Below are 17,935 nucleotides of genomic sequence, written 5' to 3' on the forward strand. Positions count from 1 at the left end.
CTCAGGTTCCGGGTAGCTGCTGCCTTTGAGGAGGAGGATCTGACTTGCAGGTATAGATGTGGGGACTGTGGGCAGGTAGGTGCAGTTGACCCTGGGAAGCGAGAGGATAAAGAAAGAAGAGAAGGGGCGCCTGGGTGGCTCAGTCGTTAAGCGTCTGCCTTCGGCTCAGGTCATGATCCCAGGGTCCTAGGGTCGAGCCCCACATCGGGCTCCCTGCTCCGCGGGAAGCCTGCTTCTCCCTCTCCCACTCCCCCTGCTTGTGTTCCCTTTCTCTGTCTGTGTCTCTCTCTGTCAAATAAATAAGTAAAATCTTTAAAAAAAAAAAAAAGAGAGAGAGAACGCAGGGTGGGGCCCAGGGAACCCTGATATAGAGGGGTTGTGGGAGAAAGGATGGATCTGGAAGGAGGCTGGAAAACAACATTCAGAGGCTGGGGGTGGGGGAGAGGGGAAGGGAGGCAGGAGGCAGGCTGGGAGACAAGGAGGGGAGGGTTTCAAGAAGACAGAGGTCATCAGGGTCGTATGTCGCTGAAAGATCATGAAGGGTGAGGCCTGACCAGTGGCCGATGGATTTGGCACCAAGGAGGTCAACGGGTAAGTTGGCAGAAGCAGGTTCAAGGCCTGTCAGGGGCGAAAGCCCCATTGCAGGGTTGGAATAGTTGATGTGATGTTAAAATATGGAGATGGGGAGAGGAGAGGTGGGCATCAAGGAGAAGGACGGCGGGTACTTGGATCCTTCGGTGTACCAGCATTCCCTTCCCAATGGGGACGAATTTCCTTTTCAACAGTCAGAGCCCTGTAAAGATAAGCCAAGAGGTCTGGAAAGGTAGTGAGCCCCCTGTCCCCGGAGGTAGACAAGCAGAGCTCTGAGACCCATCGCTGCCGGGAGATCGTCACGGTTAGAGTGGGGAAGGCTGTGCAAAATAAACCCCAAAACAAACAAGTCCCTGTCCTTCTCAGGCTTGGCTGATTCCTTGCATCACAAAAGCCACCTAGAGGGTCAGTTTTGCTATTTCTAGTGTCCAAAGAACCCCCTGCAGGGATACACACACAGAGGTGGTCGTGCACAGGCTCACACAGATACTCGACACCAAACACAAAATCTCCCTAGATCTCCTGGTGTAAAGGGATCCACAGCACCCCCTCCCCTCCCACAGCACCCCTTCCCTGAATTCACGCCCTTACCCCCTTTCTGCCGTCCCCCCCACCCCCAACCCAGCAGCTCGCTGCCTCCCGCCGCAGCTCCTCGGTCTCTCGGCCAATCTCTCCCTCCTTCTCCGGCTCTGCCCTTCCCCACCCGCCTCTAGGCCTCTGCCCCCCCCCCCCCCGGCCCCCCCCCCCACCCTCAGCCGGACTACAAGCCCCAGGCGCCCCCAGCCCCCGGCGCTGCGCATGCCCCCTGCTCCCCGCCCCCTCCCGGCTCCCCCCTCCCTCCCTTCCTCCTTACCTCCCTCCGCCCCCCTCCCCCGCGCTTCGGCTCCCGCATCCCTCCATCCAAGCCTGTGCCGCAGCCGCATCGCCACCGCAGCCCCGGCAGAGCCGAGCCCGGCCCAGGCCCCTGCCCCTGCCCGGCCCTCGGCCCGCCGCCCCCGGCCCCGCCCCCGCCCGCGGGCCCCCCCCCAGCGGCTCGGGTGCCCCCCGGCGCCCCCAGACTCCGGCCTCCCGCACCGAGGCAGGAGGCAGGGAGCGGAGGCAGGAGGAGGACAAGGAGGAGGAGGAGAAGGAGCCGTCGCAGGATGAAGGATCGGACTCAGGAGCTGCGGAGTGTGAGCTTGGGGGTGGGGGGAAAGGGGGGGCGGGACCCCAATATCGGGGGAGCGCGTGGGGGTGGAGTGGGGGGGAGGTGCTGGGACATGGGGGCAAATGATGGGACTGGAGGCTGGTGGTAGGGGCACCCCAGGATCTGGAGGCACCTGATGTCTCCAATGAACCTGCATTCTGGGGACAGTGGCTGGAAGAGGTTGGAGGCCATTAAGGCTCAAGGGGGCAGGAGAGATTTCAGGGGCTTTGCGTGCCCACATTCCCAGGAGGGCCCCGAGGGTCTAATCCGGGGATGGGAGAGAGTGAGTATCAGGAGAGAACTGGAGGGTACTGTCATCCCCAGGGCAGATTTGCGGAATTGGAAAGATGGGGGCGGTTACTGGGCCAGGCTGAGTCTTGCGGGACCAAGGTTTGGGGGGTGCTAGGGGGAAGGACACAGGTTGGGACAGAGATGCCAACACCTGGCAGTGACTGAAGTGTGTGTGTGTGTGTGTGTGTGTGTGTGTGCACACGCGTGTCTTGCTCCCTGTGGGGAGGGGGCGCCTCTCAGAGACAAGGAGGGAAGGGGTGGCCTCAGGAGACAGCCAGAGGGCCAGGGCTTGAGATGGGGTGACCCCAGAGGTGGGAGATGGGTTGCAGAGGAGAGGGGGAGGAGGCTCCATGCACAGGGCCATGGAATTGGGTTGTGTGACATGGAGTGTGCTCTGCTGGGGGGAAGTGGGGCAGGGCAGGTCGAGGTGGGCCCCTGGTTTGCAGGCCTGAAGAGGCCCGGCTCCGGAGTCTGGCCAGGCAGTTTGTGTTCGGGTGACAGGGGGGAGGAGGGAGGCGCTGATGTCCGCAGTGGAGGCTGCCAGTTGGAGGGGCTGGCCAGTGGGGGCTTGATGAGAATGGTTTCTAGAGTTGGGAGAACGCTGGGGCATTTGTGGGGATGACCTGGGGGCCAAGGAGGCGAAGCTGCCTGCCTGCTGTTTGCTCAGGGCCTGTGGTGTTATGTCCATGAAGTACTAGCCCCAGCCGTGATGTATCCTGATGCACTGGGTCTCTGCCAGGAGGAGCCTGTTGGTTGTTCCCCGCTCCCAGGGTTATTACCCCATTTGACAGATGAGGAAGCTGAGGTGTGGAGATAGCAGGAGCTTGCCCAAGGTCACCAAGCAAGTGGGTGGGAGGATCAGACTGGAACCTGGGTTCCCAGTCTGGCAAGTTGACATGGGTCTCTGCTTTTTTGATCTTTGAAACAGAAGTCTCCACACTGGGGGTAGAAAGCCCCGTCTTTGGAGAGCCCCCGGGATATGGGCGTGGGAAACCAGGCTACAGAAAGATAGGAGGAAGGGGCTGGAAGATAAAGTGACTGTTGTTGTCTCCGGGGAAAGATATGTTGGCAAATGGGAAGGAAGAAGAAACTGGTGGTTGAAAGGGAATTTTCAAGGTTTCTGTATTCAACTTTCACTGAATATGGGGGCCAGGCATCCGCTAAGTGACAATAATAAAAATAATCAACCCTCTAGAGTCAGAAACTGTCCTAAACATTTTATTCATATTTACTCATTTTGGTCCTCACCTCAACCCTGGTACTAGTATGATCCCATTTTGTAGGTAAGGAAATTGAGGCCCAGAGAGGTTGAGTAACTTGATCGGTCACAGAGCCAGGAAAAGGCAGGCAGGCGGGCTGGCTCCAGCACCGTGCTCTAAACTCCCCTTCTTTCACCAGGCAGTTTTCAAAGCGGGCTGCCATCCATAATCTCATTAGCCCCTCACTGACCTCCTGGTAAGGTATGTAGACTGAGAGACTACCTCATCTTATAGCTGAGGAAACTGAGGCCCAGAGTGATTAAATAACGTGCCCAAGGTCACCCAGCTCTCGAGTCAGGAATGCAAATTTGAACCCAGATCCCCTGCTGCCAACACTATCCCATGACTCCAAAACCCAGAGAAAGGGAAAGCGGTTTGAGGTGAGGTGGTGGCAAAATTGTGGTATAATTAGAGAGAGAGGGAGGGAAAACCCTAAGACTAAGATGGGGGGGCAGGGCATGGCATCCTCATCCAAGTGGATCAGGGAGCCCCTCCACCCAGAGGCAAGGAGTTCTGGCTGCTGGGGCTGCAGGGGGTGGGCAGTCAGGTGGGGAGGTGGGAGGTGGTGTGGAGGGGTAAAGGGGTCTGGGTAAATGGCTCTGGTGTTAGTCACAGCTCAGGGAGACTGGCAATTTGGGAGGGGATGGGTAGGGCGGAAAGAAGCTGCCAGATGCAAGGAGTGCAAGGGTCTCCCCACCAAAGTTGAGAGCGAGGAGACTGGGAGGCAGGAGAGACCAGGCAGGGTAGGGGAGAGGCCTGCTAAAGAGGTCTCTGAGATGCTGAGAGGGATGGGGGGCAGTGGCGGGAGGGGACGTCAGCTCAAGGGAGCTGAATATCTTTCCAGCAGTACTTTAGAGTTCCCCAGGGGTTCTCAGATCTGTTTATCCCATAGCCGGTGAGGGCACAGAGACGGGAGTCAGACTGTCTGGGTTCAAATCCTAGCTTTGCTACTTCCGGTGTGACCTTGGGTGAGTTTCTTAACCTCTCTGGTCCTCAGTTTCTTCACGTGTGAATTGAGAATAATAATAGTACCTGTTCGCAGGGTTGTCCTAAGGATTGAAACTAGGTAATAGGCAAAAAGTGTCCAGAAGGAGCCTGGGCACAGTAGTGCCCTTGAGTGTTTGTTATTCTACAGGTGACTTGCTTTTTCCCCTTGAACCTCACATCAGCCCCCTGGGATGGGCAGGATGTGACCCCTAATTTATTCTGGAGTAGATTGAGGGCCAGAGAGGCAACCTGACCAAGGTCATACAGCTGGTAATGGCAGAGCTGGTGTTGAAACAGGGTTTTCTGTTTTCCAGTTCACCAAGGACCTCTGGGCACGAGCTGGGAGGTGCTGGGCTGGAGTGGAGTTCATTGGCCGGATTGGTGTCTCAGGGCCCAAGGGGCGGGGCCAGGGACGGGGCTCAAGAGGAGAGAAGGGGGAGCAGGTGGGGCAGAGAGGCGGATTGGGGAGAGAGGGAAGCGTGTGGGGTCGTGTTGTGGACTGTGCAGTGGCCTGGGGGGTGGGGAAGGTGAGGCCCGTAGTGAGGGAGGCTGGAATTTGAGGCCGGGTGGGCATGGGGGCTGTTATGGGACAAGCCACGCACCTGAAGGCAGGGACTGAGTCATCTGGGTAGCACTCAGGTATGGGCGAGGCACAGAGAGGGCTTTAAATGGTACCCCTGAATGACAGCAGGGAGGGGCGACCTGCGTGAGTGCGCAGGGCCCGGCAGAGCCCCGGTGACGGGCTGTTGTCCCCCAGCTGCGCAGGGCTCCTTTCTGCCATCGCAAACCCACCGAGTTCAGCCCTGCTTCGGGGCCTTGGCCCTTGCTGGTCCCTCTGTTTCGAATGCTCTTCCTTCCACCTGGACCGCTGTCCCCTCCGCCTTAAATTCTGTGTCAGCAAATGTCACCCACCCCCGGAACGGCCCTCCCTGACCATCCTGTAAAGGGCCACCCCTGATGGCCGCTTCTCTGTCTCACGTCGGGTCCATCTCCCCCCTGCTAGTTAGCACAGACCCAAACGGTCTTGTTGGTTCTCCCCCTCCCTCAGCTACTTGGAGGCAGGACCTGCGTCCTGTCTTGTCCACCACTGTGTTCTCAGAAGCAGCCAGAGAGCTTGGCTCAGCTCATGCCTCTCCGCCAGGTGAATGAATGACTCAGTGGGGCAGAGGGAGGACGAGGAAGGGAGTAGGTGGGTAAGGAGGGAGGGCAGACTGGCAAGGTGGGGGTGGGAGGGCGGAAAGGCCCAGTCAGGGAGACAGATGGGCAGAAGCAGGGGTGCGGCGGACAGAGGCTCCTGCCTCCAGATCAGATGACGCTTGCGCCCCCGAGGAGAACATGTGAGCACGTGTGTGCTGTGCGCACGTGTGTTTACACACACACACACACTCTCTGACTCTTCTGTCACCCAACACCAGGCTCTTTCTGCCGCTGTGTTAGTCACCTTCTCACCAGCTGTCTCTGGTCCCTGACTTGCTGGCTCACTGCGTCCCTCTCTTTCCATCCACACATCTGTCTGTGTTGTCCCCCCGCACCGGCGCGCCCGAGGGCCCCTGGTATCTCTGATGGGAAAGACTGCAGCTGGAGGCTTGGATCTGACGCCCCCGACGCCCAGGCGGAGCCACAAGTGCCCGGGACCCCTGCAGTCTCTCATGTCATTCTCTCAAGCGCTTGACGAGCTGGTGAGCAGGGAGAGCAGAGGGCCTGGGTTCGAACCCAGGTGCCACCCTGTCAGCGCCCCATACAGCGCCTGCTCTGTCATCTTGGGCAAGTCACTTAATTGCTCCATGCCTCAGTTTCCTCCTCTGTCAAGTGGGCATAAGAATAGTATCTGCTTCATGGAGCGCTTATAAGGGTTAAAGGAGACACACAAAGCCCTTGTCACAGGGCCCAGCTCACTGTAATCAGTACACACGTGTTAGATTTCTTATCTTCTTCATTTTGCACATGGGGAAACTGAGGCTTGAATTGTCCATAAAGTGGATCAGGGGCATATGATCATCTTTTTCTGGGTGATCTCATTTGCCCACAGCCTTCGTTCTTTTAGGCTGGCCAGCTTCTTCCGGAAATGGAGGCCGCGCTCATTATTAAATGTGCACCCCTCAGAGCAGTGAGGGCCCTTGGTGCACCGGCCTGCCTTTTCCGTAGACGATCTGGGGCGCAGAGAAGGGCTGAGATTTGCCTCGGCAGATCACAGAGCAGGGCGAGGGGAGGTAGAACGCCTGGCTTTCTACCTGGGCTCTTCCTGCAGCCTGGCCCATCTTCCTGGCTTTCTCTCCCGGCCACAGGAGTTCAGCAGTACTGGGGACAGGCAGAGCGGGACGGTTGCGGAGGGGAAGCCTGGGATTAAGCACTAGGCAGTTCAGGTCCCACCTCTGGCCCGCTTTGCTGTGAAACCTTCAGCAGGTCAGGCAACCTCTCTGAGCCTGTTTCCTCATCTGTAACACGGGAGGGGCAGGGGGTCCTAGCCAACCCTCACTAAACACTGCATCTTTCTGGTAGCATTAGGCATTTTTCCTGCCTGGTCTCATTGCCTCCACCTACCCAGCATTTGGGCAAACGTTATTGCTGTTTGGCCAAGGCAGAGGCTGAAGCCCAGAAGGCAGAAATCGTGTGGCCTTGTAGCTGCTAGCCTGGGCAAGTTCTTTAGCCGCTCTGTGCCTCAGTTTCCCCATCTATAAAAGGGAGCTATAATAATACCTACCTCAGGAGGCTTTTGTAAGAATTAAGTGGACAGATATATACAAAGGGCATAGAACGGTGCCCAGCTCATGATCACATGTATGTAAATGTTTGCCGTAATTATAATTATGCTGCCCAGTGGTCCTTATAGGGTTTAAAGAAAGATTCAATGAGATAACGAGGATGTAAGACCCATGTAGAAGATGCTGGGGTTTTTTTTTTTAAGATTTTTATTTATTTATTTGAGAGAGAGAGAACACGAACAGGGGGAGAGGGGCAAAGGGGCAGAGAGAGAGGGAGAAGCAGGCTTCCCGTTGAGCAGGGAGCCCGACGCAGGGCTTGATCCCAGGACCCTGGGATCATGACCTGAGCCGAAGGCAGCTGCTCAACTGACTGAGCCACCCAGGCGCCCCGAAGATGCTGTTAAAAGATATTTTCCTAGGATTACAGGGCACGGAGCCCCACCAGATGGGGCCTTAGCAGGAGCTGAGCTGAGAGGAAAACAGCTGTGGCAGAGCCCCTGGAAGGAGGTGGCCTGGCCTCGAGCCTTAGAAGGGGCTGTGAGGGAGTCTATCATAGATGCTTGTAATTTCCAGCCCATTCAGCCTAGGCGCCCTTGGACAGGCCACTTTCCCTTTCCTCCCTCTGACCTCCCGTTCCCTCATCTGTGAAATGGGGACAATGATATTTGCTCGGGCTTTCCTTTCAGGGCTGTGTGGTGAGGATCAAAAGGGATTAGAGATGTAAAAGTGTTGGTGAACTGTAGAGGATTATTAGCTCTCAGCTCCCTGTAATTATTATACCAAATAAGTCATACTTGGGCCTCTACCTTTCTTCCTCTCTCAAGGACAAGTAAACAGGCAGCCAGGGATGCCCCGGGGCAGAATCTAAGGGAACTTGGCTCTGGGGACAAACAGGAGAGAGAGAGGGAAATTAAACTTTAGAAAGTCGAAAGTCAGCCTGGGGAAGAGGTGGAGAACAGGAAAGTTCCCAGGCACCCAGACCAGAGAGACGCCCCATGACCTGTGGGCAGCTGGGCAGGGGGCCGAAGTCAGAGAAGGGGCAGAGGAACGGCTTTGGCTCTAGGGGAAGGAGACCCCGTGGGGCAGCTGGCTTGAGGACAAGGCATCAGGGTCTTCCGAGATGAGCTGAGCCTCCCAGAGCCTCTGGGGGCCAAGGTCTATCGGCTTAGCCCTGGGTCTGGTGGAGACTTGAGAAGCCGGAGGCCCTCTCAGAATACCCAAGCCCCGCCTGTGCCATCTCTCCTTCCGAGGGCAGCTGTGGGCAGAGACAGAGGAGCCTCCCTTTCCCAGTGGATGTTTGGGATTGTGGACATTAAATGGAAGTGCTGAATACATTTTCTGCGGTACGGTGGGACCCAGTGTCTGCGGGGAGAATCCCCCGCGTTCCGTTTGGGCAGGAAGCTGGGGGGGCATCGAGAGCGTGCAGCTGGAGGGCTCCCGCAGGCTTGCAGGCTCCTCCTGGGGCTCTCGGGGCTCTGCTGATTCCGAGTTCACTTGGCTGCCTAGATTGCATCTCGGTCCCATCTGGCTCTGTCTAGGTTCGATCTGAGCTGTCTGGTGGGATCCGTCTGCCCAAGTCTAGCTGGGGTTGAGCCTGTCTGGTTTCGGGCAGGTCCTGTCTGCGATCTGCTCGGACCCTGTCGAGGTTCCATGGGAGCTCCTCTCTTTAGATCCCAGCGGGCTAGGCTCCAGGTGGACACTTTCGGATCCCGTCTGGATACCATTCAGGCTCCGGTAGTCCGATTCCGTCCTGTTTGGGCTATAGGTTCTTTCTGGAAGTCAGGCTGAACTCTGTTTAAATGTCCACTGGGGCTGATGAGGGCTCCGCATGTTAATTAAGCTTGCCGGGCTCAGCTTTTGTTCTCTGACTTCTGCCCCAAGTGGAGAAGAGCCTCAAGTCCAGAGCGTGCAGCCCTGGGCAGCCCAGTCCGCCCCCCGTCTTCTTACCTGGCCCTGAATGAGTGTGCAGGCCTGAGGCTCGGGGAGCCCGGGAGAACAGGCCCACAGGGCCCTCTCGAATGTCCCTGGGGGCGCAGGGACACATCTGTGGGGCCACGCAGGGCAACAGGCAGCTTTGCCGTGGGGCCGAGTGTGGGTGAACGTCAGCGTGTCAGTGTATCTCCGCGTGGGTGTCAGTGGGCCTATTTCTGTGTGCCTTGTGTGTCAGCCCTTCTGTCTGTGTCACTGGTCTGTCTGGCGGTGGCGGTGTGGGTGGGTAAATCCCTTTGTGTCTCTGAGCCCGGGGGGCGGAGGGCTGAGCCGCAGCAGGTTGCAACTGGGAAATCCAGGCAAGTGAGAGTAGGTGGGTGTGAAGTTGGGAGAGGCTGGATGAAAGCAAGTGAATACACGAGAGGGGCAGAGCAGCGGAGGGGGTGAAAGCAGGCGGGAGGAGGCAGGCGCGGGGAGCCAGGGGGGTCGGGCTGCTGCCTGTGTCTCTCCTCCAGCCCCCCCAGGCTTGATGGTGCTTGCTCAGCTCGGCGCCCGCCGCTACCAGTGAAGTGACCTTGCACAGGGGACGTGGCCGGTTGGGTGGAGGCTGGAGGGGAAGAGAAGGGGAGCAAAGTGAGGCCTGGACAGGAGCGGCCGGGGAGACAGCGGCCAGGGTCAGCCTCCTGGGCCTCCACTCCAGACCCCTCCCGGGAGCCCAGAGCCGGTTCCTGCAAGGCTGACATTTAGCTGGTGGGGACGAGACCGGTTAATGGCAGTTGTCCTGGGTGTCACCCACCTCCAGGGTGACTGCATTCTCGGGTCCACTTCCACCCTTGAAAGGGTGCCTTCTGCTAATTCCCTCCAAGGTGTCCTTTGGGCACCTCGGGTGCCTGGCCTCCGGGACCCTGTTCCACAAGATTTCCGGTGTTCATTCGGACCGCTTGGGGCCCTTGCATTTGCCCTGCGAATGACCTGCCCCCTGCAGATGACACCTCCTCAGACCCCTGCTCTGAGCCTAGAGCTGGGAGCATCAGACTCAGGGTAGGATTCTGCCTTTCTTTGCCTCCCAGGCGAAAGACAGTGATGATGAAGAGGAGGTGGTCCATGTGGATCGGGACCACTTCATGGACGAGTTCTTTGAACAGGTAACGGAGCTTCCAGTGCTCCCAGACCCAGAAGCTGGCCCCCGGCCAACGACTCCCTTCGCCCTGTTCCCACCCCTGCTCTCCACTCCTACCCCCTCTTGGCCTTTTACCCATCCCTCGGCTCTGGCCCATTTACCCGAACCCTGACTAAGCCCTCAGGGCCCCTTGCCTGGCTCAGCGACTTGGCTGGGCACAGCTGATTTGCTGCCCCAGGTGGAAGAGATCCGGGGCTGCATTGAGAAGCTGTCAGAGGATGTGGAGCAAGTGAAAAAACAGCATAGTGCCATCCTGGCCGCCCCCAACCCAGATGAGAGTGAGTACCGCTGCTGGGCAGCTGCGAGGGGGATGGGGGCGGACAGTGTGCGTGGGGGGAGGGAGGAGAGGGGGTCTGGGCTCCCATCCAGACTTCTCATCTGCTCTGGCTCTCCCCTCAGAGACCAAACAGGAGCTGGAGGACCTCACTGCAGACATCAAGAAGACAGCCAACAAGGTTCGGTCCAAGTTGAAAGGTGAGGAATGCAATCCCCAGACTAAGGAGAAAAACAACTCTGCCCTCATTAGACCAAACATGTCTTCCTGTAAGGAGTGTCTACAGATTTCCAGGACCCAGATTCCTAAACAGTGAGAAAGCACAAAACCCCAGATTCCCCCCCCCACCCCCCGCCCCTTGCTCCAGATTCTTTGGAGAAAGATACATGGCAAAGAAATGAGGGAGAGGAGGGTTTCTGCCCAAGTTGCGTCTGAGCGCTGCTGGATCCACCAGCATGAAGGTCCACCAGAAAAGAGAGTCTTCCAAGTGGCTTCAGTTTCATTAAATCCTTATTTCTCCAGAACAGGTGCCGGGCATAGTGCTAAGCACCCAGTAGGTGGGCTCAGCAAATGCTTCTGAACTGGTATCCTCGGCTCAGGACAGATTGGACTGTGTGGCGGACATCAGGAGTTGGCAAGCTTTCAGGAGGGACCTGCCAAATCCTTATGTATTCACTCTAATTTAAGGACTTGGGTGCTGGTAATAACCACCTTCCCCCAAAGCACTGTGGGTTGGGAACCTCCTTGTCTGCCGGTGCCAGGGGAATAGCAGCGTTACCGTGATGTGGTAGATTCAGCATCCGAAAACATTTGCCAAGCACGTACTTTGTCTGAGGCCCACTGCGGGGCATTGGGGAAAAGGTACCATGTCAGGTACCTGGCCTTGGACACACCGACCTGGGTCCAGAGAGTTGAGAACAGGGACTTCCCGGACTCAGTGGGAGGTCATGTGTGAGCCTCCAGTCCTGATCTGTAAAAATAAGCCTTCTACACTTGTATCCTGGAAAGGAAAATGACTTAAACTGGGAGCACATTAAGTACAAATCCAGGCAGAGGGAGTTCAACTTCCATCATCAACTCAATTCTGGACAACTTCCATCATCAACTCATTCCTCCCCTCGGCTTCCTCACTGGCACAGTAAGAAAAACAGAAGCAACTTCAAAGCAGGCTTTTTTTTTCAAGGGGTAGCAAATTTTTTTTTTCCTTAAATGAAATCTTACAAAGAACTCCAATATATACAATACATAAAAGACAGGCTGTTCTGGCTGAACTGGGGTTGGGAGGCCCAGGGCCCTACCTAGCTGGTCTCCCCTTTACTCCCAGCAACAGCCCCTGAGGTTCTTTCCCAGAAGCAGGGTTCCATGGAACACCGTTTAAAAATCCCTGAGCTTAAAGACTTCTTTGGGCCCACCGAGCTCTGACCTTAACACTCTCTGTAAGACCATGAGGTGGGCTCCACGGATTAGGAGTCCGGGAACAGACCAAGAAGGAAGCTAGGAAAAGTAGCAGTGACATAGAGAAGCTGACCTTCCAGACCTCCAGAAAAAGAGAGAAGATTCTCTTCTCCCCCATCTTTCTCCAGCTATTTGGTGGCATGAGCTCAGGCTTTGTGTGTGACCTTAAGTGAGTCGTTTTCCCCAGTTGAACCTCAGGTTCTAGTGTGATCCGTGGGCTGATACCACTGAACTCTCAGGATTCTTGTAAGAAGTCAGTGAGACCCTCTAAAGGACCTTCCACTACAGGGTTTGGCTCCAGCCCCAAGTCTGACGACAGGGTCCCCATAGGGGCCAGAGGTTGCGACCTCCCTGGGTGTGCTGTGCCTTCCTGGCCTTTCCTGCAGCAGGTGGGCCAGGTGTCACTCGGTCACTGTGCCCACCATTGCTGGCAGGGGAGCGTTGGGGTGCTTTTCAGCCCCCAACTTTTCCCGCTGCCAGCAGAACAAAGAAGTGATGTTCTCAAGAATGGCCTGGAGGCCCTTCCAGGTCTGGAGGGCCTGGTGATTCATCCCTGCTGCATTTTCAGAGCACTGTAGATCTTATCGCAGGCAAGCTCTTTTTTTAGAAAATCTGAAGGATAGATGTCAGGAGTGCATGATCCAGAAGCAGGAATCCCAGTTAATCTGTGCGCTTTTCCAGAACATCCTTTAGACCTGGGAATTCCCGGAACAGAGATCACCTTCCAGGGCTGGGGGGAGAGCTATTTTTTGGCGGACATCCCTCCCTCCGCGTAGAATTTTCCAAGAAAAAGGCAGGCCACTAGAACCTGACCCATCTGGAAGTGCCTGCCTTCCGCCAGGAAAACCGCAGGATGGGTTCCTGCCCTCTTTCCAGAGGCTGTAGGAAGTGGAGAGTTCCCCACGTACTGGAGACCCCCGTGGGGTCAAGCAGGAGTTACATCTGTGGGACTTTCTAAGACCCAACCCTTCCGCCAGAAAAAGTAGCCCCTTTCTGCCTGGTGACCCACCGACCCTCATCTCCCCTCCCCCTGAAACGCCTGTCCTTTATTCACCCGCACCCTGGATCCTTTACTGTCTGCCATGGGTGTGACATCTCTTCACAGGCCCGGGGCCTTCCTCGGGGTGTCGAGCCTTCCCACGTCCCGGACCCCCGCCCCACAGGCCCTGGGTCTCCCGGCCGGTCACTGCACCCTCTCTCCCGCAGCAATCGAACAAAGCATTGAACAAGAGGAGGGGCTGAACCGTTCCTCCGCGGACCTGCGCATCCGCAAGACCCAGGTAGGAGGCCGCGGCCTGGCGGGGCGGGGACCGGACCGGATCGGATCGGACTGGGAAAGGAGCCCGGGAGGGAGCCGCGAGAGGAGAGTGGGCGGGCCAGAGCGGAGCAGGGCGCGGGGCGTGGCCAAGGAGGCGCCTGGGCGGGGTTCTGGCGGGGGGCGGGGCCGGGCCATATCTCCGCGCGTTTGGCGGGGCCGCGGCACGCTAGGGGATTGGGGGGGGGGGGGGGGGGGGGGGGGGCGTCCTGGGACTGAGCACTTGACCGGGGTTGGGATCGCGGCGCGAGCTGAAGAAGGGCCGTAGGCCAGCTCAGCCTCTCCTCCCCACTGCATCCCTCCACTGGCCTTCTCGCCCCGCTCTGTCCCGGCCTCCTGATGTGTCTGTACCCCCACCCTAGCACTCCACACTGTCCCGGAAGTTCGTGGAAGTAATGACCGAATATAACGCGACCCAGTCCAAGTACCGGGACCGCTGCAAGGACCGGATCCAGCGGCAGCTGGAGATCAGTGCGTGTGCCCCGCTGCAGAGTTCCCAGGCTTGCCCCAGCGCTCTTCCGTGGCTGCCCCGGGCCTTCCGTGGAGGCCTAAGGCCGGGTGGGAGGGTGGGCTCCTGGGTCTCTGCCCCATCCCACCACCTCAGGCCCCTAGACTGGCCCAGTCCCTGAGCACGGAGGCCTTTCTTCCCACAGCTGGAAGGACCACGACGAACGAAGAACTGGAAGACATGCTGGAGAGCGGGAAGTTGGCCATCTTCACGGATGATGTGAGCCCCGGGTGGGGGTGGGTCTGGCTTTGGAAAACATTTACTTCTCCTCCCTCCCCGAGCTGAGGTTGAATTAAGGTCCTAAGTCCACCCTGGAATCACAAACAGTGGGAAGTCAGGACCTGGAGCTGGGGATTTCCATGGGAGCAGGGCCTGCAGGAAGGCACCCCCATAAAAATGGTCAGCATTTTGAGTAGCCAGACACTGTTCTAAGCACTTTTACATATTTACACTTGCCTGCTATCTCACTCGGTCCTCACCACCAGCCTCTGAGGGAGCCAGATTTCACCAATGAGGACATCTGACCCAGAGATTCACCAGAGAGGTTAAATAGCTTGCCCAAGGCCTCAGAGCCAGGATTCAGATCCGCCGTCTCCTGTCACTTAGGGCTCTGACGTCTTCCTACTGAAGCAGGTCATTTCACCAAATGACTAACTTGCCTACATTATGAAATTTTAAAAAAAATACCAGTTTTAGTTTTACTAAAGTTTTACGCCCTGCCCTGCCCTTGTCATCTTAAATGTGAGTGGATGGGCTTCCCCCCCTGTAGTTCTTCTTTCTCTTTGTATATTTTGCCTTGGCCTGCCCAGTTCTGTCTCTGCTTCTGATGGCAGAATGGCTCTGATTAAGATTTCTAGACCAGAACTCGAGTCTCTTCAGTGACTGTTTAGCAGTTTTCAGCAAACTGTTACTTAGAGAACTGATCTTTGTTAAATTAGCTTTGAGCAAATTGATTAGGGCCAGTTAGCCTGGAGCCCTCCCAAACAGCTCTGCCCAGGCTTCTGTCTGAGAACGGAGGGGAGCCTGGTGGGTTCTGAGACGACAGATCTGATCCCTGCCAATGAACCCACCATCATTACAATGGAAACCCATCGTTACAATGCAGGGTGGTCGGGATCTTGCCTGAGGGCTGTGCATCCTGCAGACAGGCTCTAAGGTAGTGGTTAACTACTGGAGCCAGGGAGGGCTTCCTGGGGGAAGTGGCATTGGGCTGTGCTTTAAGAAACAGGGAATATTTGGACATGGTGAGCTGGGCGAAAGGCCCACTAGAGAAAGGGAACAGATTGAACAAAGACAGGGAGAGAGGACCACTTGCCAAACAGCCACTGGATGATTTTGGCTCTTAGCGGATATGTAGGAGATGAAGCCGGAAAGGGAGAACGAGCCCCGGATAGAGTGAGGTGTACAGCCTGCGGTGGGGGGGAGCAGGGAGGAATCGTGGGGAGCCCTGGAGGGTTTCAGAGCAGAGGAATGGCTTGATGAGGTCTGAGCAGTGAGCAGTTTGGGAAGCGAGTGGCCTGGCTCAGGCCAGGTGTGTGTGTGGGGGGGACAGGAATATCTGATTGTGGGTTGGAGTTAATCTCTCTCCCTGACTCTTGAGGGCTGCGGTGCATTTCTTTATTTCTCCCCCACCTAATGTCATGGGGGCTCCAGAGTGGGCACACTGCCTTCTCATCTGGGCCTTCTCTGCTTCTATTTGCTTTCTCTGCTGTGTCCTCTGCCTTTGACCAGACAGGGGCCCCCAGTACTAATGGTGACTCTACACCCCCTATTGCTCTTCCCTGGGCTTCCCTGGTGTGTGTGTGGGTGTGTGTGTGTGTGTGTGTTAGAGGAAGCCCTGGGTGAGGTGGTGGGCTCAGGCCAACTTCTATTTCTTGTAACTTAACAAACTTCTCTTTAGTGCTCACTGTGTACCAGGCAGATGCTGTTCTAATTGGTGGATACATAGTAACTCACTTACCGTTCACAAGGACCCTGGGAGGTGGGCACTGCTATCATCCACCTTTTCCAGGTGTGGAAACTGAGGCCCAGAAAGGTTAAACAATTTGCCCACAGTTAGAGCTAGTAAATGACAGTCAGATTTGAACCCAGACCCTCTGGCTTCGGAATCCAAACTGCTACGGGAGTGAAGGGGGCTCTGCAGCTCCTCCCCTCCTGCCCCCCACCCCATTGCCCTAGATCAAAATGGACTCACAGATGACAAAGCAGGCACTGAATGAGATCGAGACGAGGCACAACGAGATCATCAAACTGGAAACCAGCATCCGAGAGCTGCATGACATGTTTGTGGACATGGCCATGCTCGTGGAAAGCCAGGTACAGCCTCTCCCCCACCTTCTAGGAGCCTCCTGCAGATCCCTGGGGTGCCCCCTCCTCCAGCCCAGGCCCCACCCCATCCTATGCACATCTCCTCTGCAGGGTGAGATGATTGACCGCATCGAGTACAACGTGGAACATTCCGTGGACTATGTGGAGCGAGCTGTGTCCGACACCAAGAAAGCTGTGAAATATCAGAGCAAGGCCCGGAGGGTAAGAGGGTGGGGGGTGACGAGTGGGCCGGCGCCTGGCGGGGGGGGCGGTGGTGGTGGGAACAGGCTGGCCTTGGGGGAGGCGAGCAGGCCTGTGGATGGGGACAGGCAGGCGGGGCAGGTGGGCTGGAGCGGAGTGCTTGGGGCTAGGTTCAGGCCAGGGCTGACCTGAGTGTTGAAATCCAGAGGGAGGCCTTATCTCTGATCTCTGGCTCTGACCTCTTCCTTTTTCTGTTTTCTCTCCCCTCCTCTCTTCCCTCACACCTCCTCCCCCATCTTTTGCCCCATCTGTCTGTCTCTCTTTATCTCTCTGTCTCTCTCGTCCTTCTTCCCTGTCAACCCTTTCTGCCTGCAGAAGAAAATCATGATCATCATTTGCTGTGTGGTGCTGGGGGTGGTCTTGGCGTCATCCATTGGGGGGACGCTGGGCTTGTAGGCCCCCCACCCCTGTCTCTCCCAGACCCTTCCCCCACCACATTGGGAGCAATACCCCCACCACCCCTTTCACTCCATCCCCTGCTCCAGGCTCACCCCCAAGACAGACCCAGGCAGCCCCCCCTTCCCCACCTCCTGTCAGACCCTGGAGTCCCTGGACCTCACCCCGCCATGGACCACCCCCGGCCCCGCACGTAGATAGCAGCAGGCGTGATTACACATGCACACCAACATGCATGCCGCCGGCACATGCTCAAGACGTGTGGACACCCCAGCGTGTGTGTGTGTGTGTGTGTGTGTGTGTCCGTGTGTAGATGTGTGTAGAAGCACCAAATCACCTTTCTGGCCCCCCACCTCAAGTCTGTGTGTCGTCTGAGCTTCCCCCCTTCACCTGGGCTGTCCTGTGTGGACTGTGGCCAGGGGTACCACAGCAGCCCACCAAGCCCCGCTCTGTCTTCTGTGAATAGGTGTGTGTGTGTGTGTGTGTGTGTGTGGCCACAGCTCCACGGACGCCATCGGTGTACATGGAATTCTGTGTTTGAGTGTGTGGATCCGGTACAACAGCACTTCCTCCCACGACCCCCGCCTCCGCCGTGCCTGCTCTAGAGACGGCGGGCTGTGAGTGCTCGGGGGCTCACACTCACATTCGCGGACGATCCAGGTCGGCCCAGGTGCACAGAGGCCATGGCAGACACCCCGGTGTGATGTTGAGCAAACCCCAGGGAGTGTGTGTGTGTGTGCACGCATGTGTGTGCATTGTGAGCCTGTGGAGTGTAACCAAGGTGAGTGGAAGCATACACGTACCCGTAACCCAGCTCAGCCTGTATGTACGTGTGCACTTCTCCCAGCAGGTAGTGTGAGGAGTACGTGTGTGCGTGCGTGTGTGCGTGCGTGTGTGTGCGTGTGTGCATTGTGAGCCTGTGGAGTGTAACCAAGGTGAGTGGAAGCATACACGTACCCATAACCCAGCTCAGCCTGTATGTACGTGTGCACTTCTCCCAGCAGGTAGTGTGAGGAGTACGTGTGTGCGGGCGTGTGCGTGCGTGCGTGTGCATGTGTGTCAAGGATGTGCTTCAAGTGTTGATAGGTCTTCTCCTCGGACGGAGCCCTCCGTGTTGGGTGGGCACAAAAAATCTGTATTTCTGTGCTATGTAGAATATGTGTGTGTGTGTGTGTGTGTGTGTGAGTGTGAGGCTTTCTACATAGTGTGTTTCTGCCCGCCTGTGTATCCTATGCACACGTGTGTGCTTCTTTAAACCTGTGTGCCCCGTCCAGGGTTGTTCATCCAGCTGTAT

The 17,935-nt window shown here is 57.0% G+C and overlaps 1 protein-coding gene across 2 annotated transcripts; it reads left to right on the forward strand.

Moving 5' to 3' along the window:
• The first annotated feature begins 490 nt into the window (after nt 1-490).
• STX1B (syntaxin 1B) lies at nt 491-16,735 on the forward strand. 2 transcript variants are annotated; one of them, XM_032430841.1, is made up of 10 exons: nt 491-591; nt 10,016-10,090; nt 10,304-10,403; nt 10,525-10,599; nt 13,061-13,134; nt 13,532-13,640; nt 13,823-13,896; nt 15,856-15,993; nt 16,096-16,206; nt 16,561-16,735. In XM_032430841.1, exons 2-10 carry the CDS (start codon nt 10,070-10,072, stop codon nt 16,639-16,641), a joined length of 783 nt encoding a protein of 260 aa, XP_032286732.1. In that variant the 5' UTR covers nt 491-591; nt 10,016-10,069; the 3' UTR covers nt 16,642-16,735. The 2 variants fall into 2 exon arrangements, with proteins under 2 accessions (XP_032286732.1, XP_032286731.1); XM_032430840.1 differs by lacking the exon at nt 491-591 and adding an exon at nt 1,606-1,763.
• The last annotated feature ends 1,200 nt before the right edge of the window (nt 16,736-17,935 follow it).

Source organism: Phoca vitulina, unplaced genomic scaffold (genome assembly GCF_004348235.1).
Source record: "Phoca vitulina isolate PV1807 unplaced genomic scaffold, GSC_HSeal_1.0 scaffold45, whole genome shotgun sequence".
NCBI classification, from domain to species: domain Eukaryota; kingdom Metazoa; phylum Chordata; class Mammalia; order Carnivora; family Phocidae; genus Phoca; species Phoca vitulina.